At 41.8% G+C, this 24,089-nt stretch overlaps 1 protein-coding gene across 3 annotated transcripts in view; it reads left to right on the forward strand.

Moving 5' to 3' along the window:
* The window catches only part of Ten-m (teneurin transmembrane protein Ten-m), a 160,216-nt gene extending 139,470 nt beyond the window's left edge, over positions 1-20,746 (forward strand). Inside the window, exons 3-9 of one of the 3 annotated variants that reach the window (XM_068293107.1) lie at positions 6,779-7,447; positions 10,552-10,835; positions 10,965-11,376; positions 11,522-12,067; positions 12,124-12,331; positions 13,116-13,142; positions 13,930-20,746. In XM_068293107.1, coding sequence (XP_068149208.1) covers positions 6,779-7,447; positions 10,552-10,835; positions 10,965-11,376; positions 11,522-12,067; positions 12,124-12,331; positions 13,116-13,142; positions 13,930-19,549 — 7,766 coding nt within the window. In that variant the 3' untranslated portion in view covers positions 19,550-20,746. The remainder of the gene's footprint in view (positions 1-6,778; positions 7,448-10,551; positions 10,836-10,964; positions 11,377-11,521; positions 12,068-12,123; positions 12,332-13,115; positions 13,143-13,929) is intronic. The other 2 variants (XM_068293108.1, XM_068293109.1) reach the window with 2 other exon arrangements.
* The last annotated feature ends 3,343 nt before the right edge of the window (positions 20,747-24,089 follow it).

A 24,089-nucleotide genomic window follows, 5' to 3' on the forward strand; every position in this document is an offset into this window, starting at 1 on the left:
GTGTACACACACACACACTTGATTAGTGCTTCAGAGCTACGCAGAAAGGCCGCCTGTTGTGCACCGCCTGCTTGAAACAATATGGCAACAAGGATTGCTACGACCCTTTTTGGGGTCGTCGTCGTCGTTGTGAACACAACGTCGACAGGTTGCCGCATCGTTAGAACGCCCAAAAACCAAAGCAACAGCAACAGCAAAAAAATGAAGAGAAGAAACGACCCCGATCCCAAAGTTCTCCCTTGATTGTTGTTGCTGTGTTCCTGTGTTGTCTTTTCCGCGCCTAACAAATTGCTGAATTTCTTTCGTTTTTTTTTTTTTTTTGCTGTTGCCGCTGTTGTTGTTGATTTATTGTAGCACAAAATGAGCTCACATTAAACATTTAGTAATGAGTTTAAAGTTTTTAAATGGAATTTTTGATTATAAGCCTCCAAAACACACACACACACACACAGTGAGAAAGGGGAGACAATAAAGGGGAGGAGAATGAAGGGCCCACAGTCCAGGGCAATTTGCTGTAATTACGGTTAAGCGTTTAGATTGGAAGAGAAGTCCTAAGCGTACTAATATGTGAAAAGCTAAAGGAAATCTTATATTCAACTCCACATGGACAGCGGGGCTTAATGCCATGAACAATTAAGAGCGAGGGAGAAGGCTCCACGTTGGGCGCCATATGTCTGGTTTCACATTTGCAAGTGTATGTCACATATTTAGGAATATTTTTAAAGATTTGTAATAAAGTCTAGACATTTTACACCATCTGGGTACACTACTATCCCTTACTCATTACTCATCATGTGTGTGTCGGTGAAGTGGGGAGCCATTTTCCATCCCACCGCGTTTTTGGCATGCCTTCACATTGTCAATCCATCATAAGCCTTTTCCTTACCATTCCACATGGCCTACCCTTCAGTTTTTTATTTTTTTTATGACAGCTAGGCTCTACTTCCTTTCATATTTCAAAGAATGAGAGTGAGAGACTCCAAAAAACAACCCCATCAAAGTCCCTCAAACAAATCTCCACAAATCCCAACACTTTGTACAAACATATAAACTTATATCTTCCTCGTCTTCGTTGCTGCATCTTCTGTTGAGTTTTCTTTTCAATTTTGTTCTGTTCTTGCGGATGAAAAACAGAGCGAGCAACCGAGACCGAGAAAGCATGAGGTGTGAGCCAAGGCCATTAAACGCTTTAAAATCAACATCAACACCCAAAACTGAGCCTAGCCAAGACAACATTCATCCACACACCCACCAATGACAACGACAACGACAACAGGGGCAATAAAGTCGACCCAAAAATTGCTTCCTCTGCACATAAAATTCAAGAAGCGAGTTTTTCTTTCGTATGTATGTATATGCCTAAAAAATACCATCACACTCGCAAACATACACATACACATACATACATACAAACAATTGCTGAGCTTTGCAAACAAACGTTGGAAAAGTAAACGAAACACTTTTCCACCCAATCCACCGACGCCCCTGCCCACTTAATACTTAAATGCAAACGTGTAAATTATGTGATTTTTCCCCGGCGGCCATGTTTGTTTGCAAACTCCATTACCAACATGGCGGGAGCTTCCTTCTCCCACCTCATCCCCCCCATTACAAACAAACTCCCTCCATCTACACACACACACACACACACACACACACACACACACACACACACACACCTCTCACCTGTTTGTTTCAAGCAATCGTCGCGCTTTACCATTAAAAAAATAAAACGAAAGAAAAAAAAGAACCAACTTGAATACCCCTTTATGTTCCTTTATCTGTTTTTCATGTACTTTTATTTGATTGTCGCACGCTTCGTCGCCTGGCTTTGGTTAGGATGTTACGGAATGGAATACCCATTGCCCCTTTTTCGGTTCCTTTTTTCACTCTCTCTCACTCTCTCTGTTTTATGCCTCTGTTTTTTTTAGTGTTCAAAAAATTAAATGTTCATTAACGGCTATGCAAATTGGTTTTAGTCAGGCTCACACTAGGGAACTTTTGCTTAAAAAGCAATTACTCAAAAAGTACTTAACACACAATTGATGATAGGTAGAGGAGGTGGAGGATGAAGTCCAAGCCTGGCTACGTCTCTAGGCGGTCCTTCAGTGCTGTGGCAAGCCCAAGGACTCAAATTTATTTGGCCAGAAGGCCTACAAAAGTTTAAGTTGCCCAAAAGGAAATTGTGTTCTTGCTTACGATTCGTTTAATTCTTGAGATTGAGACATCTAATTGATATTGTTTCAATGCTTGGCCTAATGCATTACGACCAATTGCCACTTGCCTTCAGATACTTGCCACAAATACATTCAAACGCCTCAAAATACACCTCCTCAGACTTGCTTAGATTGACTTTCGATTTGTTACCAATTCGTAAAATCAATAGACAATGACGAAGTAAGCTGAAGTTTGACTACTTTTACTATATTTGGCCAATCAATCAGTTGACATTTAGTCTCTTTTTCACATGGAACAAGCAAAGCTCGCGGAATTCTTTAACAGATGCCCCACGTTGGCTGCCAATTTGTTATCTCAAGATTTCGTAGCAGTCACAATTTTAGCAATTTAACGTTACAAATTGATTTGAACATGAATTTGAATAATAAATATACATACATATATATATGTATATATATATTTTCATTTGCCAACAATATATAAATTCCACTTGGATAAACTCGAAAGATTTCCCTCTAGACCATAGACTTACACACACACGCACGCTGAGAGAAAGAGAGAAGAAAGGGAGAGAGGCTCTCCGAGTTTACCTGTTAGAATCTCTTGAACTTTTAGCGGCTTTGGTAAACTTGATAAAATTTTTAATTATATGAATATGTATTTCTTGAAGCATTTTCATAGCCTGCTTTCGAGCGCATATCTTAATTTGAACGATAGAATGAGAATAAGGGGGACAAAACAGGAGGATATGTAGGAGAAGGAGGGGGAGGTGTTGGTGTGAGTAGAGAGGTGAAAGAAAAGGCAGTCGTCTGGAAAGCCAATTAAAATGAAATCAAGCCAGGCCACTTGCCCTGGTGCCCTTTTTGCTCAGTGCTTGCCGCCTCTCTGCTTAGTGTTTATTGGACTAAAACACCTTTCAACATACGCATACACATACACACAGACATATGCTAACCTCTCTCTGTCTCTCTCTCTCTCTTAGTCTGTGTGTGTATATATAAATTTGTAATTTTAATATTATTAAAAATGTTAAATTGCACGCAGCATAAATCACGCATTAAGGGAGGGGAGGGATGAGAAAAGAAGGTTGTTGGCCAGCAGTAAAGATTGTTGCGTCAGCTTGTTGCCATCACCATATTTGTGGCCCAGAGGGGTTGACATACACACACACCACACACACACACTCACATTAATGCCAGCTGGCTTGGCCACACTATTTTTATTGTTTTTGTTATTTTAATTTAAGCGTTTTACTTACTTACGGGCCGTCAGGCTAAAAATGTTACAACATTTTTGCATGCACATCCTATAAACATTTATGTATTTACATATGTATATATATATATATATATATATATAAATATATATATATATATGTATATATGTTTATAAGTATATGTTTATGGGGTGGATGGGTGGAAGAGGAGGAGGGTTAACATAAAATATCAAGGCATATAAAATTACATAAAATTAATAAAGCCGAAAAATTTTATATCCACCCATCCCCCTCCCAAAAACCCCATTTCTGCCCGGCCTAGCCGCTTTTTCTTCCCTTGTTTTACTTATTTCCACTTTTATGGCCACTAATTTATGTTTATAGTCGACTAAGGGCAAGGCCAAGTAAGAAAAGTTCATTGAAATGCTATTTAATTGCAATTAGGCAACAAATTTATCAAACTCAATTGAATCCCAGACATAGACACAGACCGACCGACCGACCGCACGAACTGCCTTCCAAACACCCGATCTCGAGCCCAATCTACACTCAGACGCAGCGAAGCATGCAATGTCTGTGGGTGTGTGAAGGTCCTGGCATTGAAAAGGCAGATCCATAGAAAAACTAAAGCCTTTACACTTGGCTAGAGTCAGTCAGTCGTTGGTTAAGCTTAAGTCTTCGAAGTGAAGCAACAAAAAGGATTTATACGATTCCTTCTTGCACAAGCAAATTAGACATCTATCCTTACTCACTGAATGAACGATTTGAAATCGACATTAATCGATTTCTTTCAAGTGTATTTTTATGGGCATATTATCTGTGGCAATTTTGATTATCTATGGTGAAAATTTGGCAATTCAAATTGAAATGGCTAAAGCGCGCGCGCCTCGCTGTAGTTGGCCATTAAGATAAAGGAAGAGGCACACATACATATTTGTGATCTATTGCATTGATGGAAATTTCACTTCTTCTTTTCAATACCAAAACTGTTTTTTTTTTCCATGGCTACCATCCATTAATTTCTATCCATTTATCGTGGCATACTTTGTCGTGTTTGCCATTACGTTTAATGATCCTATAGCACTTTCATCCCATCAAGTCATCGGGAATGCTTCCAGCGATGTTATATGTATAGTCTACTTTCAGTTTTTTAAAGGCATCTATCTCCCTCCCTCCTCTCTCTCTCTCTCTCTCTCTCTCTCTCTCTCTCTCTCTCTTTCTCACTTTCTCCAAGCAATGCCCATTAACTTGTGTGAATTTATATCAGTCATTGGCCCAGGCAGAGCAGCAACACCATCGACTGACTGCTATTATGCGTTCGTTAATTATTCACACACACACACACACACACATAGAGAGTGAGAAAAAGAGGAGCAGCTTGCCATATCCTTTAGCAGGGTCCCTCACTACCCTCCTAACCCCTACTGTCGACACACGTTTTGGTCATAAAAATTGCCCATTCCTTTGCCCTCTCTTTCTCTCTGAAAACCCAAAAGAACACGCCCCTTTAACGAGGCAACTAACTTTGGGACAGACAGACTTTCAGTTTAACCTTTTACCGGATTGTGGAATCTCCATTTTTTTCCTTTTCTGGACATTTATGCATTTTCTTAACAGCCTTCCCTCTCCCCCACACAAACACACACACTAAGAGTGACTCACATATGGCCAAGATCTTGACATTAAATAAATCTAACATGCCCTTAGTCTTAGTGGGCATCTTTAATACACGCATACTTCCACATCTTACAAAATACAACACATACTTGAATACATCCATATAGATATCCCCCATATATACATACATACATATATAAAAAATGACGCAGACATTATTCACGCTATCATTGAAGCAGAGCAGCATCAGCAGACATTCATTCCACTCGCTCATTCATTCGTTCGTTCGTTCCATCCAAATGCTTTTGGTCATATCCATTTTGGGGTTTGCCCCCGCAAACTATGCTGCTCTTATGGGTTCGCATTTACTCATTGGCATACAGATTCTCTCTGCCTGTCGAATGGCGGCGGATTTCAGTAGGAGAATGGGGGGAGAGGAAAGGACATAACGTCTGAGTCTCTGTGTGTGTGTGTGTGTGTGTGTGGGGTCGTTTTTGGGTAGAAATTACTACAATTTTTCGTAAAAGCGAACGTTTGTCACACAGCAAACGGAACGATTTTCATATATACTTATGTATATGGCACACACACACACACATAGAAAGAGAGACACACACGCATTTATGCCACATGCGACAAATGTTTGTCTGTGTCTGTCTACCGCAAAATGTGTAACCGAGTCTGGCATTGATAGCAACATGCGTTCATTCCCGTTCCCAATTTTTCCTTCACCAAACGATCTCCTTCTACCTTTTGTATTGTTGTTGTTGTATATTTTTGTTTGTTTGTTAACCTCAAAATTGTCCACCATCTGGATTGAGGCAAAAAATGTCATTTACTGACCAATTTTTTGTTTGCAACTATTAAAATTAAATATGGTTAGCTTTAAAGGTGATTACTCTAAGGAGTCATGAAGTCAATTGACAACTAAAGCTGACTAGATGAAGTGGCTGAGAGGAGGGATTGAGGGCATTGCATTCCATGAATCGATCCAACACAACCTTTACATTTTTCATCCATCTCTCTTTCTTTTGGTCACTTATTTTTGGGAAAAGCTTTCTCATGAGAGATGGAGGAAATGTAGGGAGACGGCCTGTTTCATGTCACATAATCGAATTATCATCATGGCGTCAACAAATGATTTGAACTTATGCTTTGCTCTGCTGTTATTCCTGTTTTTGGACTGCTCTCTACGGTGCTAGTAACCTCTTTCAGCAAACCGTTTGCTTCTCTTCCACATCAGGGGCTCCTGTCAGCGCGGCGTTTTACCTTTTTATTTTCACTTCAACACACCCGTTCAGCGGGAGCAGCAGGAGCAGGAGCAGTAAGCATTGTCGTCGTCTCTTCTCTCGGTTTTTTTTTTAGCATTGGGTTTTCTGCTATTTTGCCAACGTCATTGTCGCTGGTCATTTTCCCTGCTTTACTTACTTCAGTCATTCGTTTATTCGTTTGGCTTTTTCGCCTGGTTTTTTGCTATGGTGGGGGTTTTTTTCCTCCTCTCGCTTTGGGGGTCCCGGTTTTGGTTTTGTCTGGCCCTTGTCGTTTGTTTGAGGTTATGTTGAATGTCAGTTTGTTATCCTTGTGCAAATCCTTTTATACAAATGAAATTTGCGCCCAATGCGGCGATAAGCAGCCCAGACAATGGGTGGGAGCGAATGATAGTGGGAGGGGTGGGGATGGGCGCATTAAAGTCAGTCTGAATTTAACACTCGATACGAAAATCATTTAATTAATAATGTCTCTCTTTTGTTTCTTTTTGTTTTGCAGACATCAACAAGGGCTCACCCATCGATTTCAAGAGCGGCTCAGCCTGTTCCACACCCACAAAAGACACACTAAAGGGCGGTTACGAGCGCACCGCACAAGGTTGCATGGGACCCGTGTTGCCACCGCGCAGCGCCATGAACGGTTTGCCCACGCATCATTACTCAGCGCCGATGAACTTTCGCAAGGACCTGGCCGCACGCTGTTCGGCCCATTGCGTTAGTATCGGCGCCATTGCGGCATTGGTAGTGCTCTGCCTACTTTTGATCCTGTTGACTGGCACCGGAGTCCTCCATTGGTCCCAGTCGGCGCCATGTACAGTTCTAGTCGGCAACGAGGCCTCTGAAGTGACAGCGGCCAAGAGCACAAATACGGATCTATCGAAGCTACACAACTCATCGGTACGAGCGAAAAATGGACAAGGCTTAATAACAACTGGCATATCGAGTGGATCAGGCAGCGGCGTCGGAGGCGGAGGTGCTGGCGGTGGAAGTGGTTCTGGTGCAACAGCCACAGTGACAACGGCCACATCGAACAGTGGACAAGCGCAGGGTCTACAATCGACATCGGCATCGGCGGAGGCTACCTCTTCGGCAGCCACATCGTCATCGCAATCCTCGCTGACTCCATCGTCATCGCTGTCTTCGTCCTTGGCGAATGCCAATAATGGAGGTAATTATGCACAAGTTTTAATTATTTTTAAATGAGTTTTTGCAACTTTCTGTGCTCGGTGCAGAGAATGAGACTGCTGCTGAAAGAAAGAATGAAAGAAAGTCGGAAAATTCACCAGATAGATAGACAGACGGAGACAGAGTCGTTGAGAATGCGACACAGAGAGAGAGAGGCTGAGAAAGAGAAAAGTACATATTTAGCATTTAGCGCCCTCTGGCGGCACAACAACAACAAAAAAACTTGATTGTTTTTTAAGCTGGTGTTTTTTTATCTTCTTTTTTTGCTAGAAGTTTGCATTTGACAGACGCTCCTGCCTATACAAATACATACACCCGCCCAGTGCTTGGGGATTACTTTCAATGTCATTTTCATTAGATCTTTTTCTTTCAATTAAAGTTCAACGTGAACGCGAATGCGAATGCGTTGCTTGGAATTCGCGCTCGCGTTAACAGTTGCAAAAGAATATTGCATTAATTACATTTCTTCGGCTTTGCCTTGAAAATTGACAGGAGCGAATAAAATACGAAAAAAAAGTTGTGCGCAAAAAAGTATGCAAAAGATTATATACCCAACCAAGGCACTTAGCAATGAAACACGTGACTGTACTTACGAATTATTTAGGCAACTCATGAGTGATTTAGGATTATCTATTTTTAATCCCTTTCGTATGTACGTATGACATTTGACAAGCGGCAATTAGTCTGTCAGCAGATATCTCTCTCGCCATCTCGCTCTCTCCTTTACTCTCTTACCGTTTTTATTTGACAGCTTTGGAATTGAATTAAAAATAAATTTTTACACTTAATTTGAGCATGAGTGGGCTTGGGAATTTTCTGTTTCTTTTTTGTTGTTTCTGCTAACCACAAGGGTACCTCAAATTTTCCCTTATGCTTTTTACCTGCTGTGTAGGATGGAACAGAGCAATGTCAACGCAGCTGTCAGTCAAAGACAACAACAAACGTCAACGACGAAGTTTAATCGAGATGGATAGGGTGGTGCTGGGGCAGAAGATACGTCCGGGGCAGGGGCAGGGACTGGGAGGACAGGTTGGAGAAACTTTCAGCGACTTAATTACAAGTGAAAATCCCAAAGAGTCTGTGTCTATGGAAAGTGGAAAGAAGCAAAGTAATTACGATAAAACTTTGCTTAAAATCGATAGCATATTGAATAAAACCAATGACTTTGACTATGGAGATGATGATTATAATGATGATGATGATAATGTTCATAATAATGATGATGTTGTTGGCAAGGTAAAAGAGATGCAGCCCAAGAGTAGGCAACAATTTGGCAAATCATTAAACGGCAATTTACGCAAGGCAAGTAAAACGATGGCCAAAGCAAGGACCAAGGATGAAGAACAGAAGATGGCAGCAAGAATAGACAAGCAGGCGGCCAAAGGAAAGGAACTGAAGGCCAGCACATTTGTTGCTGTTATTGATGATGATAATCAAACTGACAAGAGCAGCTTAAGCTCAATGTTCTCAACGACGACAACGAAGACTACGACAGCAGCGGCGATAACTTCAATGAGCGACAACCAGGATGACATTGTTGAAATCAACACCGAGACATACTCGTCGCATTCGCCCCTGATTGTTATTGAAAATGATTTTGAAATCAAAGGAGCAGACGAGCAGCAACAAAAGGAACAGAAGCAGCAGCAGAAACAGCAACAGCAGGATGATAACAATAATGAGAGTGATTTAGCTGACAACTATGAGATGCATAAGGATGAGATACAGCAGCAAGGTTTTGGAATAAATCAAACTGATACCTCCTCCCCATCATCCACCGCTACTTCCACCACATCCTCGGCGGATTTGATGCTGAATGATAGCAATGGCTTGCCGTTCGATGATATTAATATAGTTAAATTGGACAAAGCTTTAAATTCGAATGATGTTGAGATTTACAATACCGACAACAATGAGCAGGAAAAGGATACTAAATTAAAAATACCTTCTGCTGCTGCCAGTGAAAATGAAGTACTCAAAGACCAAGAATTAGACAACGAGATACCCTTGCATCTAACTCCTTTGAAACCGTATGTGAGTGAACGCTTTGACAAGCCTAGTAAGCGGATATTAGTTAATTTGACCATTGCCACTGATGATGGCAGCGATTCCATTTACACATTACACGTGGCTGTGCCCACAGGCGGTGGTTCACACAATCTCGAGCAGGTTTTGACTCATGAAAAGAAATCGGATTTGATAAAGAGCCAGCAACAGATTGATAGCTGCATCCCAGAGCCACCGCCTCGTATGCCCGATTGTCCTTGTAGCTGTTTGCCACCGAATCCACCCACATATATCCATGTCGCTGACGATGATGATGACGATAGCCACGTTGACATTGCCTCTACCACGACAACAACGCCCAGCCATATAGAGATGGCCACCATTTTGAATCACCATCATGATAATGATGATGATGATGATGAAGAAGATGTTGAAGATAGTGTGATTGGGAATGAGAATGGATTGGAGTTGGTGACTTCTACTAACAAAACTACTACTAGCACAACTGAATACGATAACCGCATTGCTGATGCTTCTTCATTTACTGAACCGAATGTTGGTCTGGGTCTCGATGGGGATAAGTTTGCATGCCCCGATGTAATGCCTATACTCATACTAGAAGGTGATTTGTCTTGTGGTCTATCTTTGCTATTGCTTCGTCTCTAACCCCTCGGATGCTTTAACCATAGCAACTAATATAGCAAGTTGGATTAACCGAAACTAAACTGCTGTAAAATAGATACATATATATATTAATATTTACCTTAAGGATGAATACTAAACTTGAAGCACTTCATTCCCTTTACCCCAAACACACCTCACACAAACATACACACACACACACATCTGTACAAATCGCCTTCGAGCATGAGTATAAGGCATCATCTTCATTAGGTTTATTCCTCACCCTATATATTTCTCTCACACTCTCTCCCAGGCGGGGGGGCTGGGACGACGAATACATTTTTAGGATAGGTTTTTAGGCCTTAACAACTCATACATATGTATTTATATTTAATAATCAATCAATTTAACAATTAACTAATGCCTACCTTGCCTTTTGCCGCTGCCTTATGCCAGGTGCTCGCACATTCCCGGCTCGTAGTTTCCCACCAGATGGCACAACATTTGGTCAGATAACATTGGGCCAGAAACTGACCAAGGAGATACAACCTTATAGCTATTGGAATATGCAATTCTATCAATCGGAACCGGCCTATGTTAAATTTGATTATACCATACCGCGAGGCGCCTCAATCGGTGTCTATGGACGACGCAATGCTTTGCCCACTCATACGCAATATCATTTTAAAGAGGTTCTAAGTGGTTTTAGCGCTAGCACACGCACTGCTCGAGCGGCACATGTAAGTAACCCACCCATCCACCCATCCAATCGATCGATAACCCAATCGTTCATTCTTTTGATGTGTAACTAAATAATATTCATTCATTCATTCATTCATTCATTGCATCTCTCATTTTAATCAATGCAGCTGTCAATAACGCGGGAGGTAACACGCTATATGGAGCCTGGACATTGGTTTGTCTCGCTCTACAACGATGATGGGGATGTACAGGAATTGACCTTCTATGCGGCCATTGCTGAGGATATGACACAGAATTGTCCGAATGGTTGTTCGGGCAATGGCCAGTGCCTCTTGGGGCATTGCCAATGTAATCCCGGTTTCGGTGGCGACGATTGCAGCGAGAGCGTTTGTCCCGTTCTATGCTCACAGCATGGCGAGTACATTAACGGCGAGTGCATCTGCAATCCCGGCTGGAAGGGCAAGGAATGCTCCCTGCGGCATGATGAATGCGAGGTGGCTGATTGCAATGGTCATGGCCATTGTGTCAGTGGCAAGTGTCAATGCATGCGCGGCTACAAGGGCAAATTCTGTGAAGAAGGTAGACTATCTCAATTGAGATTACTCCTAGATTTGGCTAGAAAGATAAAAGATGAGAAAGTAGTAGAAGACAGACAACAAGTTGACAATTGAATTGTATGCTAATTTTTAATCCCATTTCCATCTCTCTCTCTCTCTGTCTTAAGTGGACTGCCCCCATCCGAATTGTTCGGGACATGGTTTCTGCGCTGATGGCACTTGCATATGCAAAAAGGGTTGGAAGGGCACAGACTGTGCCACCATGGATCAGGATGCTCTGCAATGTTTGCCCGACTGTTCGGGTCATGGCACTTTCGATTTGGACACTCAGACCTGCACCTGCGAGGCGAAATGGAGTGGCGATGATTGCTCCAAGGAGCTCTGCGATTTGGATTGTGGCCAGCATGGTCGTTGCGAGGGCGACGCTTGCGCCTGTGATCCCGAATGGGGTGGCGAATACTGTAACACCAAACTGTGCGATTCACGCTGCAACGAGCATGGCCAATGCAAGAATGGCACTTGCCTCTGTGTGACCGGATGGAATGGCAAACATTGCACAATTGAGGGATGTCCCAATAGTTGTGCCGGGCACGGTCAATGTCGGGTCAGCGGCGAGGGACAATGGGAATGCCGTTGCTACGAGGGTTGGGATGGCACCGATTGCGGCATAGCTCTCGAATTGAATTGTGGCGACAGCAAGGACAATGACAAGGGTAAGTGTCCATGAGATTACCTATGCAAATGGCATTCTGACAATTCCTTCCCATAGATGGCCTAGTTGACTGTGAGGATCCCGAATGCTGTGCCAGTCACGTGTGCAAGACCTCCCAGCTGTGTGTGTCGGCTCCCAAGCCCATCGATGTCTTGCTGCGTAAGCAGCCACCAGCCATAACTGCCTCGTTCTTTGAACGCATGAAGTTCTTGATCGATGAGAGCAGTCTCCAGAACTACGCCAAACTCGAGACCTTCAATGAGAGGTAGGTGCTTCCTAGTAGCCAATTTTCTTGTCTAGTTTAAATCGAAAGAAAAAAAGAAAACCAAATTCTAATTGGCCAGGAGATGTTACTACAAACTGTATTATATACCAAAAAAAAAAAAAAGATACATATCCATTATAATAATCAAAATCTAGCTGAAAATAATAATCAAAAATCAAATAGTTTGCATAATTAATTCAATTTTATATGTTTTTTCGTTTTCGTGCCCTCGTCTAAAAAAAAAAAAAACAAAAAATAAAACACACCAAAAAACAAAAAAAAAAAAAAAAAAAGAAATCCCCATCAAAAAAATCTTGTATATAAATTCCCCTATATGTCCTTTGTTACATAACAAAAAAAGAAAAACCGATAAGCTAAACGAACAAGAAACATTTTTAGCATAAGTTTAAGTCTCTCTCGAAAAGGGGGAAAATATTAAGTTAGCTTTAAGTAATCAAAGGTGGTTGGGCATAATTCCAGGGTTGGGAATAATTAACACAAAATACGCAAAACACAAAAAAAAATTCTAGTTAACTACAAAAAAAAGGCTAATTCAATTATTTTTCTCTCTACTCTCTTTTTTTCTACCAAAAAAAAAAAAAAAAAAATCCTCACATACTACTAAATTACTCCTACTACTACTCGCTACTAATCACACACACACACACACATGTACACACAACCCATTCCCACAACACAAACTAAACGAAACGAATTCCAAATGCTTTGCCTACTTTCGCTCGCTACTCGTTACTCGTTACTTTCAAAAATCATAAACTAACAGCATTTTTTGGAATTATTTCAATGCAAGGTAAGCCAAGCGAAAAAGCGGTACTAAAAACAAATAAAAAACTACTACTACTACTACTACTACTACTCCTGCTACTACTACTTACTACTTACTACCAAAAAAAAATACCACTACTACTACTACAACTACTACTACTAATTGTCATTCAATCAATACTCTTACTACTAATTCTAACTACTAATATAAAAAAAACATTCTCTCAATGGTTGTTTGGTCAATGATTTATGATTTGTTTGATTAGTGTAGTTTACTTTTAGTTTTTGGTAGTTTATTTTTAAGTTTCGGTGTACCGATCTCCCAAATTCAAAGAAAAGGGAGCCACGTGACCTTTTTTTGTATCACTTTTAAATGCCAGACAACCAAAACGAAAGAAACATATCGAAATTATTACATTATATTATATAAGCTATGCTAGGTCTAGGTCGTCACACATACACATAAACATACACACACACACACATACAGATCAACAATTATATAAACATACATACATAAATATATATATCTATACCATACATATATATATATAAAACATTGTACAACCTTTATGTGTTTCAAATGAGTCTTATGTTCTGTGCGTGTGAATTTTTCGTACTCTTATGATTTGTACTTTATTATTTTCGAGTAGTTTCAATATATTATATTAAATATGCTTGCTAGCGCTAGAGATTGAAGAGAAGGAAGAGAGGATGAAGAGGAGGAGGAGGAGGAGTGGTAGGACACATGAAGATGCCCCGATGCCCATATAAGATTTAACTAATAAACTCTTTTGTATTATTCCCCACAGCCGTTCGGCAGTTATACGGGGTCGTGTGGTCACCTCGCTGGGCATGGGCCTGGTGGGTGTCCGCGTGTCGACAACAACTCTCCTGGAAGGCTTCACCCTGACCCGCGACGATGGATGGTTCGATCTTATGGTCAATGGCGGCGGCGCTGTCACTCTACAATTCGGTCGTGCCCCCTTCAGGCCACAGTCGCGCATCGTTCAGGTGCCCTGGAACGAGGTTGTCATTATCGATGTCGTCGTGATGAGCATGTCCGAGGAGAAGGGTCTGGCCGTGACGACAACCCACACTTGCTTCTCCCATGACTATGATCTGATGAAGCCAGTGGTTCTGGCCTCATGGAAACACGGCTTCCAGGGTGCATGTCCCGATCGCAGTGCCATTCTGGCCGAATCCCAGGTGGTACAGGAATCTCTGCAAATACCCGGAACAGGTCTGAATCTGGTCTATCATTCGTCTCGTGCTGCTGGGTATTTGTCAACGATTAAGCTGCAATTGACCCCGGACAGTATTCCCAGTTCGTTGCATCTCATACACTTGCGCATCACCATCGAGGGCATTCTGTTTGAACGGGTCTTCGAGGCTGATCCTGGCATCAAATTCACTTATGCATGGAATCGTTTGAACATCTACAGACAGAGAGTGTATGGGGTGACCACAGCAGTGGTTAAAGTGGGTTATCAGTACACCGATTGCAAGGACATTGTCTGGGATATACAGACGACCAAGTTAAGTGGTCACGACATGTCCATCTCAGAGGTGGGCGGTTGGAATCTGGATATACATCATCGCTACAACTTCCACGAGGGCATTTTGCAGAAGGGCGATGGCTCGAACATCTATTTGAGAAACAAACCGAGAATCATACTAACCACCATGGGTGACGGACATCAGCGGCCGTTGGAGTGTCTGGACTGTGATGGCCTGGCAATGAAACAACGTCTCCTGGCCCCCGTCGCCTTGGCAGCAGCACCCGATGGCAGTCTCTTTGTGGGTGACTTCAACTACATTCGCCGCATCATGACCGATGGCAGTATTCGCACTGTGGTTAAACTTAATGCCACACGTGTCTCGTATCGCTATCACATGGCACTCAGCCCTCTGGATGGCACGCTCTATGTATCCGATCCTGAATCCCATCAGATTATTCGAGTCCGGGACACCAATGACTATTCGCAGCCGGAGAAGAACTGGGAGGCCATTGTCGGTTCGGGTGAACGTTGTTTGCCTGGCGATGAGGCTCACTGCGGTGACGGAGCTCTGGCCAAGGATGCCAAGCTGGCCTATCCCAAGGGCATTGCCATATCGAGTGATAACATTTTGTATTTCGCCGATGGCACAAACATTCGCATGGTCGATCGGGATAACATTGTCAGCACTCTGATTGGCAATCACATGCACAAATCCCACTGGAAGCCCATCCCCTGCGAGGGCACCCTGAAACTAGAGGAGATGCATCTGCGTTGGCCCACCGAATTGGCTGTCTCGCCCATGGACAACACCCTGCACATTATCGATGATCACATGATCCTTCGCATGACCCCAGACGGTCGAGTGCGTGTCATTTCGGGACGCCCCCTGCACTGTGCCACTGCCTCGACAGCCTATGACACCGACTTGGCCACCCATGCCACATTGGTAATGCCCCAATCGATTGCTTTTGGCCCTCTTGGTGAACTCTTTGTGGCCGAGAGTGATTCGCAGAGGATAAATCGCGTGCGAGTGATTGGCACAGATGGACGAATTGCTGCCTTTGCTGGAGCTGAATCGAAATGCAACTGCTTGGAGCGTGGCTGCGATTGCTTTGAGGCGGAACACTATTTGGCCACCAGTGCCAAGTTCAATACCATTGCTGCTTTGGCAGTTACACCCGATGGACACGTGCATATAGCTGATCAGGCCAATTATCGCATACGTTCGGTCATGTCGAGCATACCAGAGGCCAGTCCGTCGCGGGAATACGAGATCTATGCCCCGGACATGCAAGAGATTTACATCTTCAATCGCTTTGGCCAGCATGTGTCCACCAAGAACATTTTGACGGGCGAGACAACCTACACATTTACCTACAATGTGAACACCTCCAATGGCAAACTGAGCACGGTGACCGATGCGGCCGGTAACAAGGTGTTCCTGCTGCGTGATTACACCTCGCAGGTCAACTCAATTGAGAATACCAAGGGACAAAAGTGCCGCTTGCGCATGACTCGGATGAAAATGCTCCACGAGTTGAGTACCCCAGATAATTATAATGTCACCTACGAATATCATGGACCTACGGGCTTGCTGAAGACCAAATTGGACTCCACCGGGCGTTCCTATGTCTACAACTATGATGAATTCGGTCGTCTGACCTCTGCCGTTACACCAACTGGACGAGTCATTGAGTTGAGCTTCGATCTGAGTGTGAAGGGAGCCCAGGTGAAAGTGTCGGAGAATGCCCAGAAGGAGCTGTCTATGTTGATTCAGGGAGCCACGGTTATAGTGCGCAATGGTGCCGCCGAGTCGCGTACAACTGTCGACATGGATGGATCGACCACAAGCATTACCCCATGGGGCCACAATCTGCAGATGGAAGTGGTTCCCTACACCATACTGGCGGAGCAGAGTCCTTTGTTGGGCGAAAGCTATCCAGTGCCGGCGAAACAACGCACTGAGATTGCCGGAGATTTGGCCAATCGTTTTGAGTGGCGTTTCTTTGTACGTCGCCAGCAGCCACCGCAGAAGGGGCAACAAAACAAGGGAGCACCTCGCCCAGTAACTGAAGTGGGCCGCAAGCTGAGAGTGAATGGCGACAATGTGCTCACCCTGGAGTATGATCGTGAGACACAATCGGTTGTGGTGATGGTCGATGACAAGCAAGAACTTCTCAACGTCACCTACGATCGCACCTCTCGTCCTGTCAGCTTCAGACCGCAGTCGGGTGACTATGCCGATGTTGATTTGGAATACGATCGCTTCGGCCGTTTGGTTAGCTGGAAATGGGGAGTCCTGCAAGAGGCCTACTCCTTCGATCGCAATGGACGTCTGAATGAGATCAAGTATGGAGATGGTTCGACCATGGTCTATGCCTTCAAGGATATGTTTGGCTCGCTACCTCTGAAGGTGACCACACCCAGACGCTCGGATTACTTGCTGCAATACGATGACGCCGGCGCTCTACAAAGCTTGACCACTCCCCGGGGACATATACACTCGTTCTCACTGCAAACATCATTGGGCTTCTTCAAATATCAGTACTACTCGCCCATCAATCGTCATCCCTTCGAGATTCTGTACAATGACGAGGGACAAATACTGGCCAAGATACATCCACATCAGTCGGGCAAAGTGGCCTTTGTCCACGATGCTTCTGGACGTCTGGAGACCATATTGGCTGGCCTATCAAGCACTCATTACACCTACCAGGACACAACGAGCCTAGTGAAGTCGGTGGAAGTCCAAGAGCCAGGCTTTGAGTTGAGACGCGAGTTCAAATATCATGCCGGTATCCTTAAGGATGAGAAATTGAGATTCGGTTCGAAGAACTCCCTCGCCTCGGCGCACTACAAGTATGCCTATGATGGCAATGCCCGCTTGAGTGGTATTGAAATGGCCATCGATGACAAGGAGTTGCCCACGACGCGTTACAAATACAGCCAGAATTTGGGTCAACTGGAGGTTGTGCAGGATCTGAAGATAACCCGCAATGCCTTCAATCGCACTGTGATACAGGACTCGGCGAAACAATTCTTCACCATTGTCGACTACGACCAGCATGGCCGGGTGAAGAGCGTTCTAATGAACATCAAGAACATTGATGTCTTCCGCCTCGAACTGGACTACGATCTGCGCAACCGCATCAAGTCACAGAAGACAACCTTTGGCCGGTCGACAGCCTTCGACAAGATCAACTACAATGCCGATGGACATGTCATCGAGGTGTTGGGCACCAACAACTGGAAATATCTGTACGATGAGAATGGCAACACAGTGGGAGTGGTCGATCAGGGAGAGAAATTTAATCTGGGCTATGACATTGGCGACAGAGTCATCAAAGTGGGCGAGGTGGAGTTCAATAACTACGATGCCCGAGGCTTTGTGGTGCGACGCGGCGAGCAAAAGTATCGCTACAACAATCGCGGCCAGCTGATCCATGCCTTCGAACGGGAACGCTTCCAGAGCTGGTACTACTACGATGATCGCAGTCGTCTGGTGGCCTGGCACGACAGCAAGGGCAATGTGACCCAGTATTACTATGCCAATCCGAAGACACCCCATCTGGTTACCCATGTGCATTTCCCCAAGCAGAGCAAGACCATGAAGTTCTACTACGATGACCGGGACATGTTGATTGCCCTCGAGCATGCCGAACAGAGATATTATGTGGCCACCGATCAGAATGGCTCGCCCTTGGCGTTCTTCGATATGAACGGGGCCATTGTCAAGGAACTGAAGCGTACGCCATTCGGCAGGATTATCAAGGACACGAAGCCAGATTTCTTTGTGCCCATCGATTTCCATGGCGGTCTGATTGATCCACACACCAAATTGGTCTACACCGAACAGAGGCAATACGATCCGAATGTCGGACAGTGGATGACGCCGCTGTGGGAGACTTTGGCCACCGAAATGTCCAATCCGACGGATGTCTTTATCTACAGATACCACAACAATGATCCCATCAATCCCAATAAGCCGCAGAACTATATGATCGATCTGGATGCCTGGCTGCAGCTCTTTGGCTACGATCTCAACAACATGCAGAGCACCAAGTACACCAAATTGGCTCAATACACGCCGCAGGCATCGATCAAATCGAATACATTGGCTCCCGACTTTGGTGTCATTTCGGGTCTGGAATGCATTGTGGAGAAGACAAGCGAGAAGTTCAGCGACTTTGATTTCGTGCCCAAGCCCCTGCTCAAGATGGAACCAAAGATGAGGAATCTCTTGCCTCGCGTTAGCTACCGGCGAGGAGTGTTTGGCGAGGGTGTGCTCCTGTCCCGTATTGGTGGCCGTGCCCTGGTCAGTGTGGTCGATGGCTCGAACAGTGTCGTCCAGGATGTGGTCAGCAGTGTGTTCAACAACTCGTATTTCCTGGATCTGCACTTTAGTATCCACGATCAGGATGTCTTCTACTTTGTCAAGGATAATGTGCTGAAGCTGCGCGACGACAATGAGGAACTGCGTCGTTTGGGCGGCATGTTTAACATATCAACGCACGAGATTAGCGATCATGGTGGCAGTGCGGCCAAAGAGTTGCGCCTCCATGGCCCCGATGCAGTGGTGATCATTAAATATGGCGTGGATCCCGAACAAGAGCGACACCGCATCCTGAAGCATGCCCACAAGCGGGCTGTGGAACGAGCCTGGGAACTGGAGAAGCAATTGGTCGCAGCTGGCTTCCAAGGCCGCGGCGATTGGACCGAAGAGGAGAAGGAGGAACTTGTCCAGCATGGCGATGTGGATGGCTGGATTGGCATCGATATACACAGCATACACAAGTATCCCCAACTGGCCGACGACCCTGGCAATGTCGCCTTTCAGCGGGATGCCAAACGCAAGCGTCGCAAGACCGGCAACAGTCATCGGGTCAACTCATCGCGCAGACAGCTCAAATTTAGTGAATTGAATGCGTGAGTGGAGCCGGACCCGGACCTGGAAAATGGGGCATACAATGAAGAAGAAGTCGTCGAGGATGAGGAGGATGGAGACTATGGCGAAATGGAGGACTACTTGATAGCCGTGGGTAAGCAGAAGCAGCAAAAAACAGCAGCAGCAGCTATTTAGCACAAGCAGCAGCCGCGTCGAGCAGCAGGATCAGCCCAATGAGCTGATTTTGTAATTAGGTGAAAATATGTTACATCAACATCAACAAGAACAACAACAACAACCGACACAATGATCAACACTAATTAATATAAACTTTAATCAAGCTTAAAGTTTAGTATTAGTATCTAAACTCGAGTCTGTGTGTTTGTTGCAATTTTCCTTTGACTGTGCGCGTCTGTACGTTTTTTTTTTTGTGTGTACTGTTTTTTTTTTTTTTTGTATTAGGCATATGTTTAGTCCATGTGTGTGTAATAGTTAATGTAAAACCTTTTAACAAATCGATTGAACAAATAAGATATATATATACATATATATAGATATATATTTGATGCTACACTAAGCTGTAAGAGAACTAAGCACACGAACAAATAAATTTCTATTGGTCATCGATTCGAGATTGAATGTGTAGAGGGGGGCGGGCCGCTCCCCCTCGCCCATATGTTGTATAAAGCAAATCAATATCTTAAAAGCAAAATATAAAAGAAGAACAAGCGAAACAAAAACAAAAACAAAAAGCAAAGTAAAAATTGTTTCATCACGTCTATGTTTAGCCAAGTTGCATTTTTTGGATGTCGTAAATCGAGTATTAAAAACAGAAAACAGACGAAAATATTTATACAAATTAAGTGAAGATACACCCACACACACACACACACCCATACACACACACACACACAAAGAATATTAATATTTAAATCAAATTATAATAAATTATAATGTATAAAAAAAGAAGAAGAAAAAAACGTTCCCAACACACACTTTTGTCCCGCCTCACACACACACACACACACACACACACACATACACACATGATACTCAAAATTTCCATCTTCCAAGGTAGTGAACCCCGCCAGCCCAAAAAACCTAAATTATAGCCTTAGTCCATACAAACCTTCTCTCAGAAGACGAACGACCTTCTCAAAGCTGCTTTCATTTTCCTTAAACAAAAACAAAAAGCTTTGTACATAAATAAATAAAACAAAAAAAAAAAAAAAAAAAAAAAAACGATAAGACGAAAACGAAATCGAATACGAATACGATTACTACTTTAATTATATATATTGCTTTAATTATACAAACAAAACGCGTAATTTTTATTTTTACATTTTCTAATTCAATTTTTTCTTTCTCACACGCGTCTTACTTCAAATCAAAAAACAAAACAACAAAATCTTAAAAAAAAAACCAAAAAAATCTCTGCTGACTATTTTTTTTTTTTTTTTGTAATTTGTTCTTCTTTGAACTGTTGAGAAAAGAAAAACCTATAAACAAAAAATAAAATGAAATGCATTAAAAACTTTTTACAAATTGTGATATATATATTTCTTAACATTTCATTTGACATCTTGAAATGTTGAAAAACAAAAACAAACCAACTCGAATTCAAATCGAAACGTTTACTCAAATATTTTTTAATTTTTTTTTTTATTCATGTACTTTTATGATTTTTGAATAGTCTTTTAGTGTTTAGGACTGCAATATTTAGTTTTAAAAACTTTTCGCCATGTTAATTTAAAAAACAACAAATACAAAAAGCCATTAACGCGCTTTTCTTTTAAGCATAATTTTTAATACACAAAGCCACTTGATATATATACTTTATATAAATTTGTGTGTTTACTTATACAGTTTTTTTTTTTTAATTTTGTGAATTTTTATCGAGCATTTTTTTTTTTTTGTTTGTGTTTAAGTAATTATTATTAAACTATTTATAACTGAGAAACTAAACTATTGACTATTGAGATATAAATTAGCCTAAAACCCATTAAAAACAAAGAAAAGAGAACTTAGTAAGGATATTTGAAAAAAGGATAAACACCTACCCCTATATAACCACAACACACACACACACACACACATACACACCTTGTAATATATACACATACACAAACACACACACACATACATACATACAACTTACACAAGTTAGTTACTAGGAACTTAGACTAACAATTAAACTCTTAAATGAAGCAAATACAAGGAATGGAAAATCCCGAATTAATGCAAAGTGAAAAGTTGATCGCTTGATCGATCGCTAAAAGCAAAAGCATAGACGACGAAACAACAAAAATATAAAGCGTATAAAGAGTATAAAAGAGATAATGATGAGGATGATGATGATGATGATGATGATGAGTTAAAAATAAAACAGAGTAAAATAAAGCGTAGTAATTAGCTAAAGTGTTAGTAATCTTTTTTTTTTAAATAAAACCTAAGAGTAAAAGAAACACACACACACACACACATTAACCTATATTTAAGCCAGATCAGAATTAATCTCAATATCGTTGTGTAAAAAAATAATGAAAGAACCTACGAAAAGATGGGGACATAGCAAAAGTAAAAACCAAAATTTTCATGGTTTTTCCCCATAAGCAAAGGCGTGAGGAAAAACTACACACACATCAGCAACCACAAGAAAACAAGAAAACAAAAAACAAGAAAAATGGAAAAGCAAGTAAATTGTAAAAAAAAAAATCAGCAAAACGTATATAAATGTATATCTAATAAATCTTAAGCAGCATTATATTAACCAAAAAAAAAAAAAAAAAAAACATTATTGAAATCAGCAAAAAAAAAAAAAAAAAAACATAATTAGTTAATTAATTGTGTGACTGAAATAAGAAAAAAAAAACAAAATAACAACCAGAACAACAAAAACAAAGATTGCTACAATTCGAATGTGTTTTGTGCTTACATTTTACCATACTCAAAAAATGCATCAAGTAAAAAAGGACAACAACATCCTTTTCCTCCTTTCTCTCATTTTTATGTTTGTCTCTCTCTCTCTCCCTCTTTATCATTTTTTACAACAACATTAGCAGCCGCCGCAGCAGCAGCAGAATTGTTAAAAAGCGATGAAATGAAATTATAGAAACAAGCAAAGAAATAGGAAAAAGTGAAGAAAAGGGCAATGCATAAAACAATTAAGAATTTGAAATTACTTAAAATTATAATAAAAAAAAAAAAAGAAAGCAGCAACAGCAAAGAATACTTGTGTATTAAATGTACGAAAAACAAAAAACATTGTCTCTTACAGTAAATAATAAAAATTGCAGTAATAACAAAAAAAAAAAAAAAACAACTAATTTATAAATTACAAAAATAAAGCAACAAAAAAGAAAAGCAACATAATTGCATTACGAAAAAGAGCAAGGCAAGCAACAACAGGCGAAATGAAAAGAAAAACGAAAAAGAAAATTAATTGTATACACATAAAACATACACATATACATTTATGGCAAAAACCGATATACACGATAATACATCCATATAATTATATATATTATACCTAATAAATATAACGAGTAAAAAGCGATTTCAATAAAATGAAAAATTAAAAAAAAAGATTCTACTTTCCCTTCTTCTTTCTTGGTTCCGGGATGCTTGGTTCTTTTTCTCACTTATTTGAGGGACATTGCTTACAAGGACATGCGAAAATTTTAATAATTATCTTTTACCCCAATAAGTAGGCAACACTTCATTAAAAACACATTAATTTCACCCTGAAAGTATGCCACATAAGTTCTCTTATTAACAGCTAAAAATTACAAGGGCAAAAAACAGAAAAGTGCTAATAACACAGTCATTTGAAGGATTATATTCATATCCTTTGGCATGATGAAGGTCCTTGCCAATGCGCATCTATTGGTATCGCCATGTCCTGGAATGTCCTTCGGGTAGCTAAGAAAAAGGATGTTTTCAAAAAATTGCATGTCCTGCATCCTTAGATGACCCCAATTTTTTTTGATGCCAACCGATAGAGTACATTAAGGACATCCTAGGAAACCATGTCCTTTCGTCCTGCGCCAAGATTTGTGGATTCTAGAGCTTAAAAACGAAAAAAGGATCATCTTCTCGAGTCCATATCTTGGCAGGACGTTAACCGATTTTCACAGGACATACCTTTTTGTATCCTCCAGGATCAGGACTATCGATCTGCATTCAAGGATTTTCAATATCCTTCCAAAAATAGTGCACAAATTTTTCTAAGGGGGTAAGTCAGAAAAATGGCCAAAAAGTCGCAAAAATACCATAAATGTCCTTATAACTCGGCCATTTCAAGGACGATCAGGATGTCCTTTGGTCAAATGATAGTCCCAGATGGCCCGCATCGACTGACACTAACAGATCCTGGAATATCCTTCGGGAAGCTGAGATAAAAGGACTTTTTTGTCTGAGAAAAAAAGGCAAATATCTCGTTAGTCCTTTGAAGGATCAGGACGAAAGTGGTGTCGAAGGATTCGAATCATCAAGGACTATAGTGGGTGCAAAGGACATGGCGATAGTCCTAAGGGGAGTCGAGATATCAAGGATTTTATAGTTTTCTACAGTTTTTTTGGTCTTT

Source organism: Drosophila tropicalis, unplaced genomic scaffold (genome assembly GCF_018151085.1).
Source record: "Drosophila tropicalis isolate 14030-0801.00 unplaced genomic scaffold, ASM1815108v1 contig_694, whole genome shotgun sequence".
Lineage (NCBI taxonomy): Eukaryota > Metazoa > Arthropoda > Insecta > Diptera > Drosophilidae > Drosophila > Drosophila tropicalis.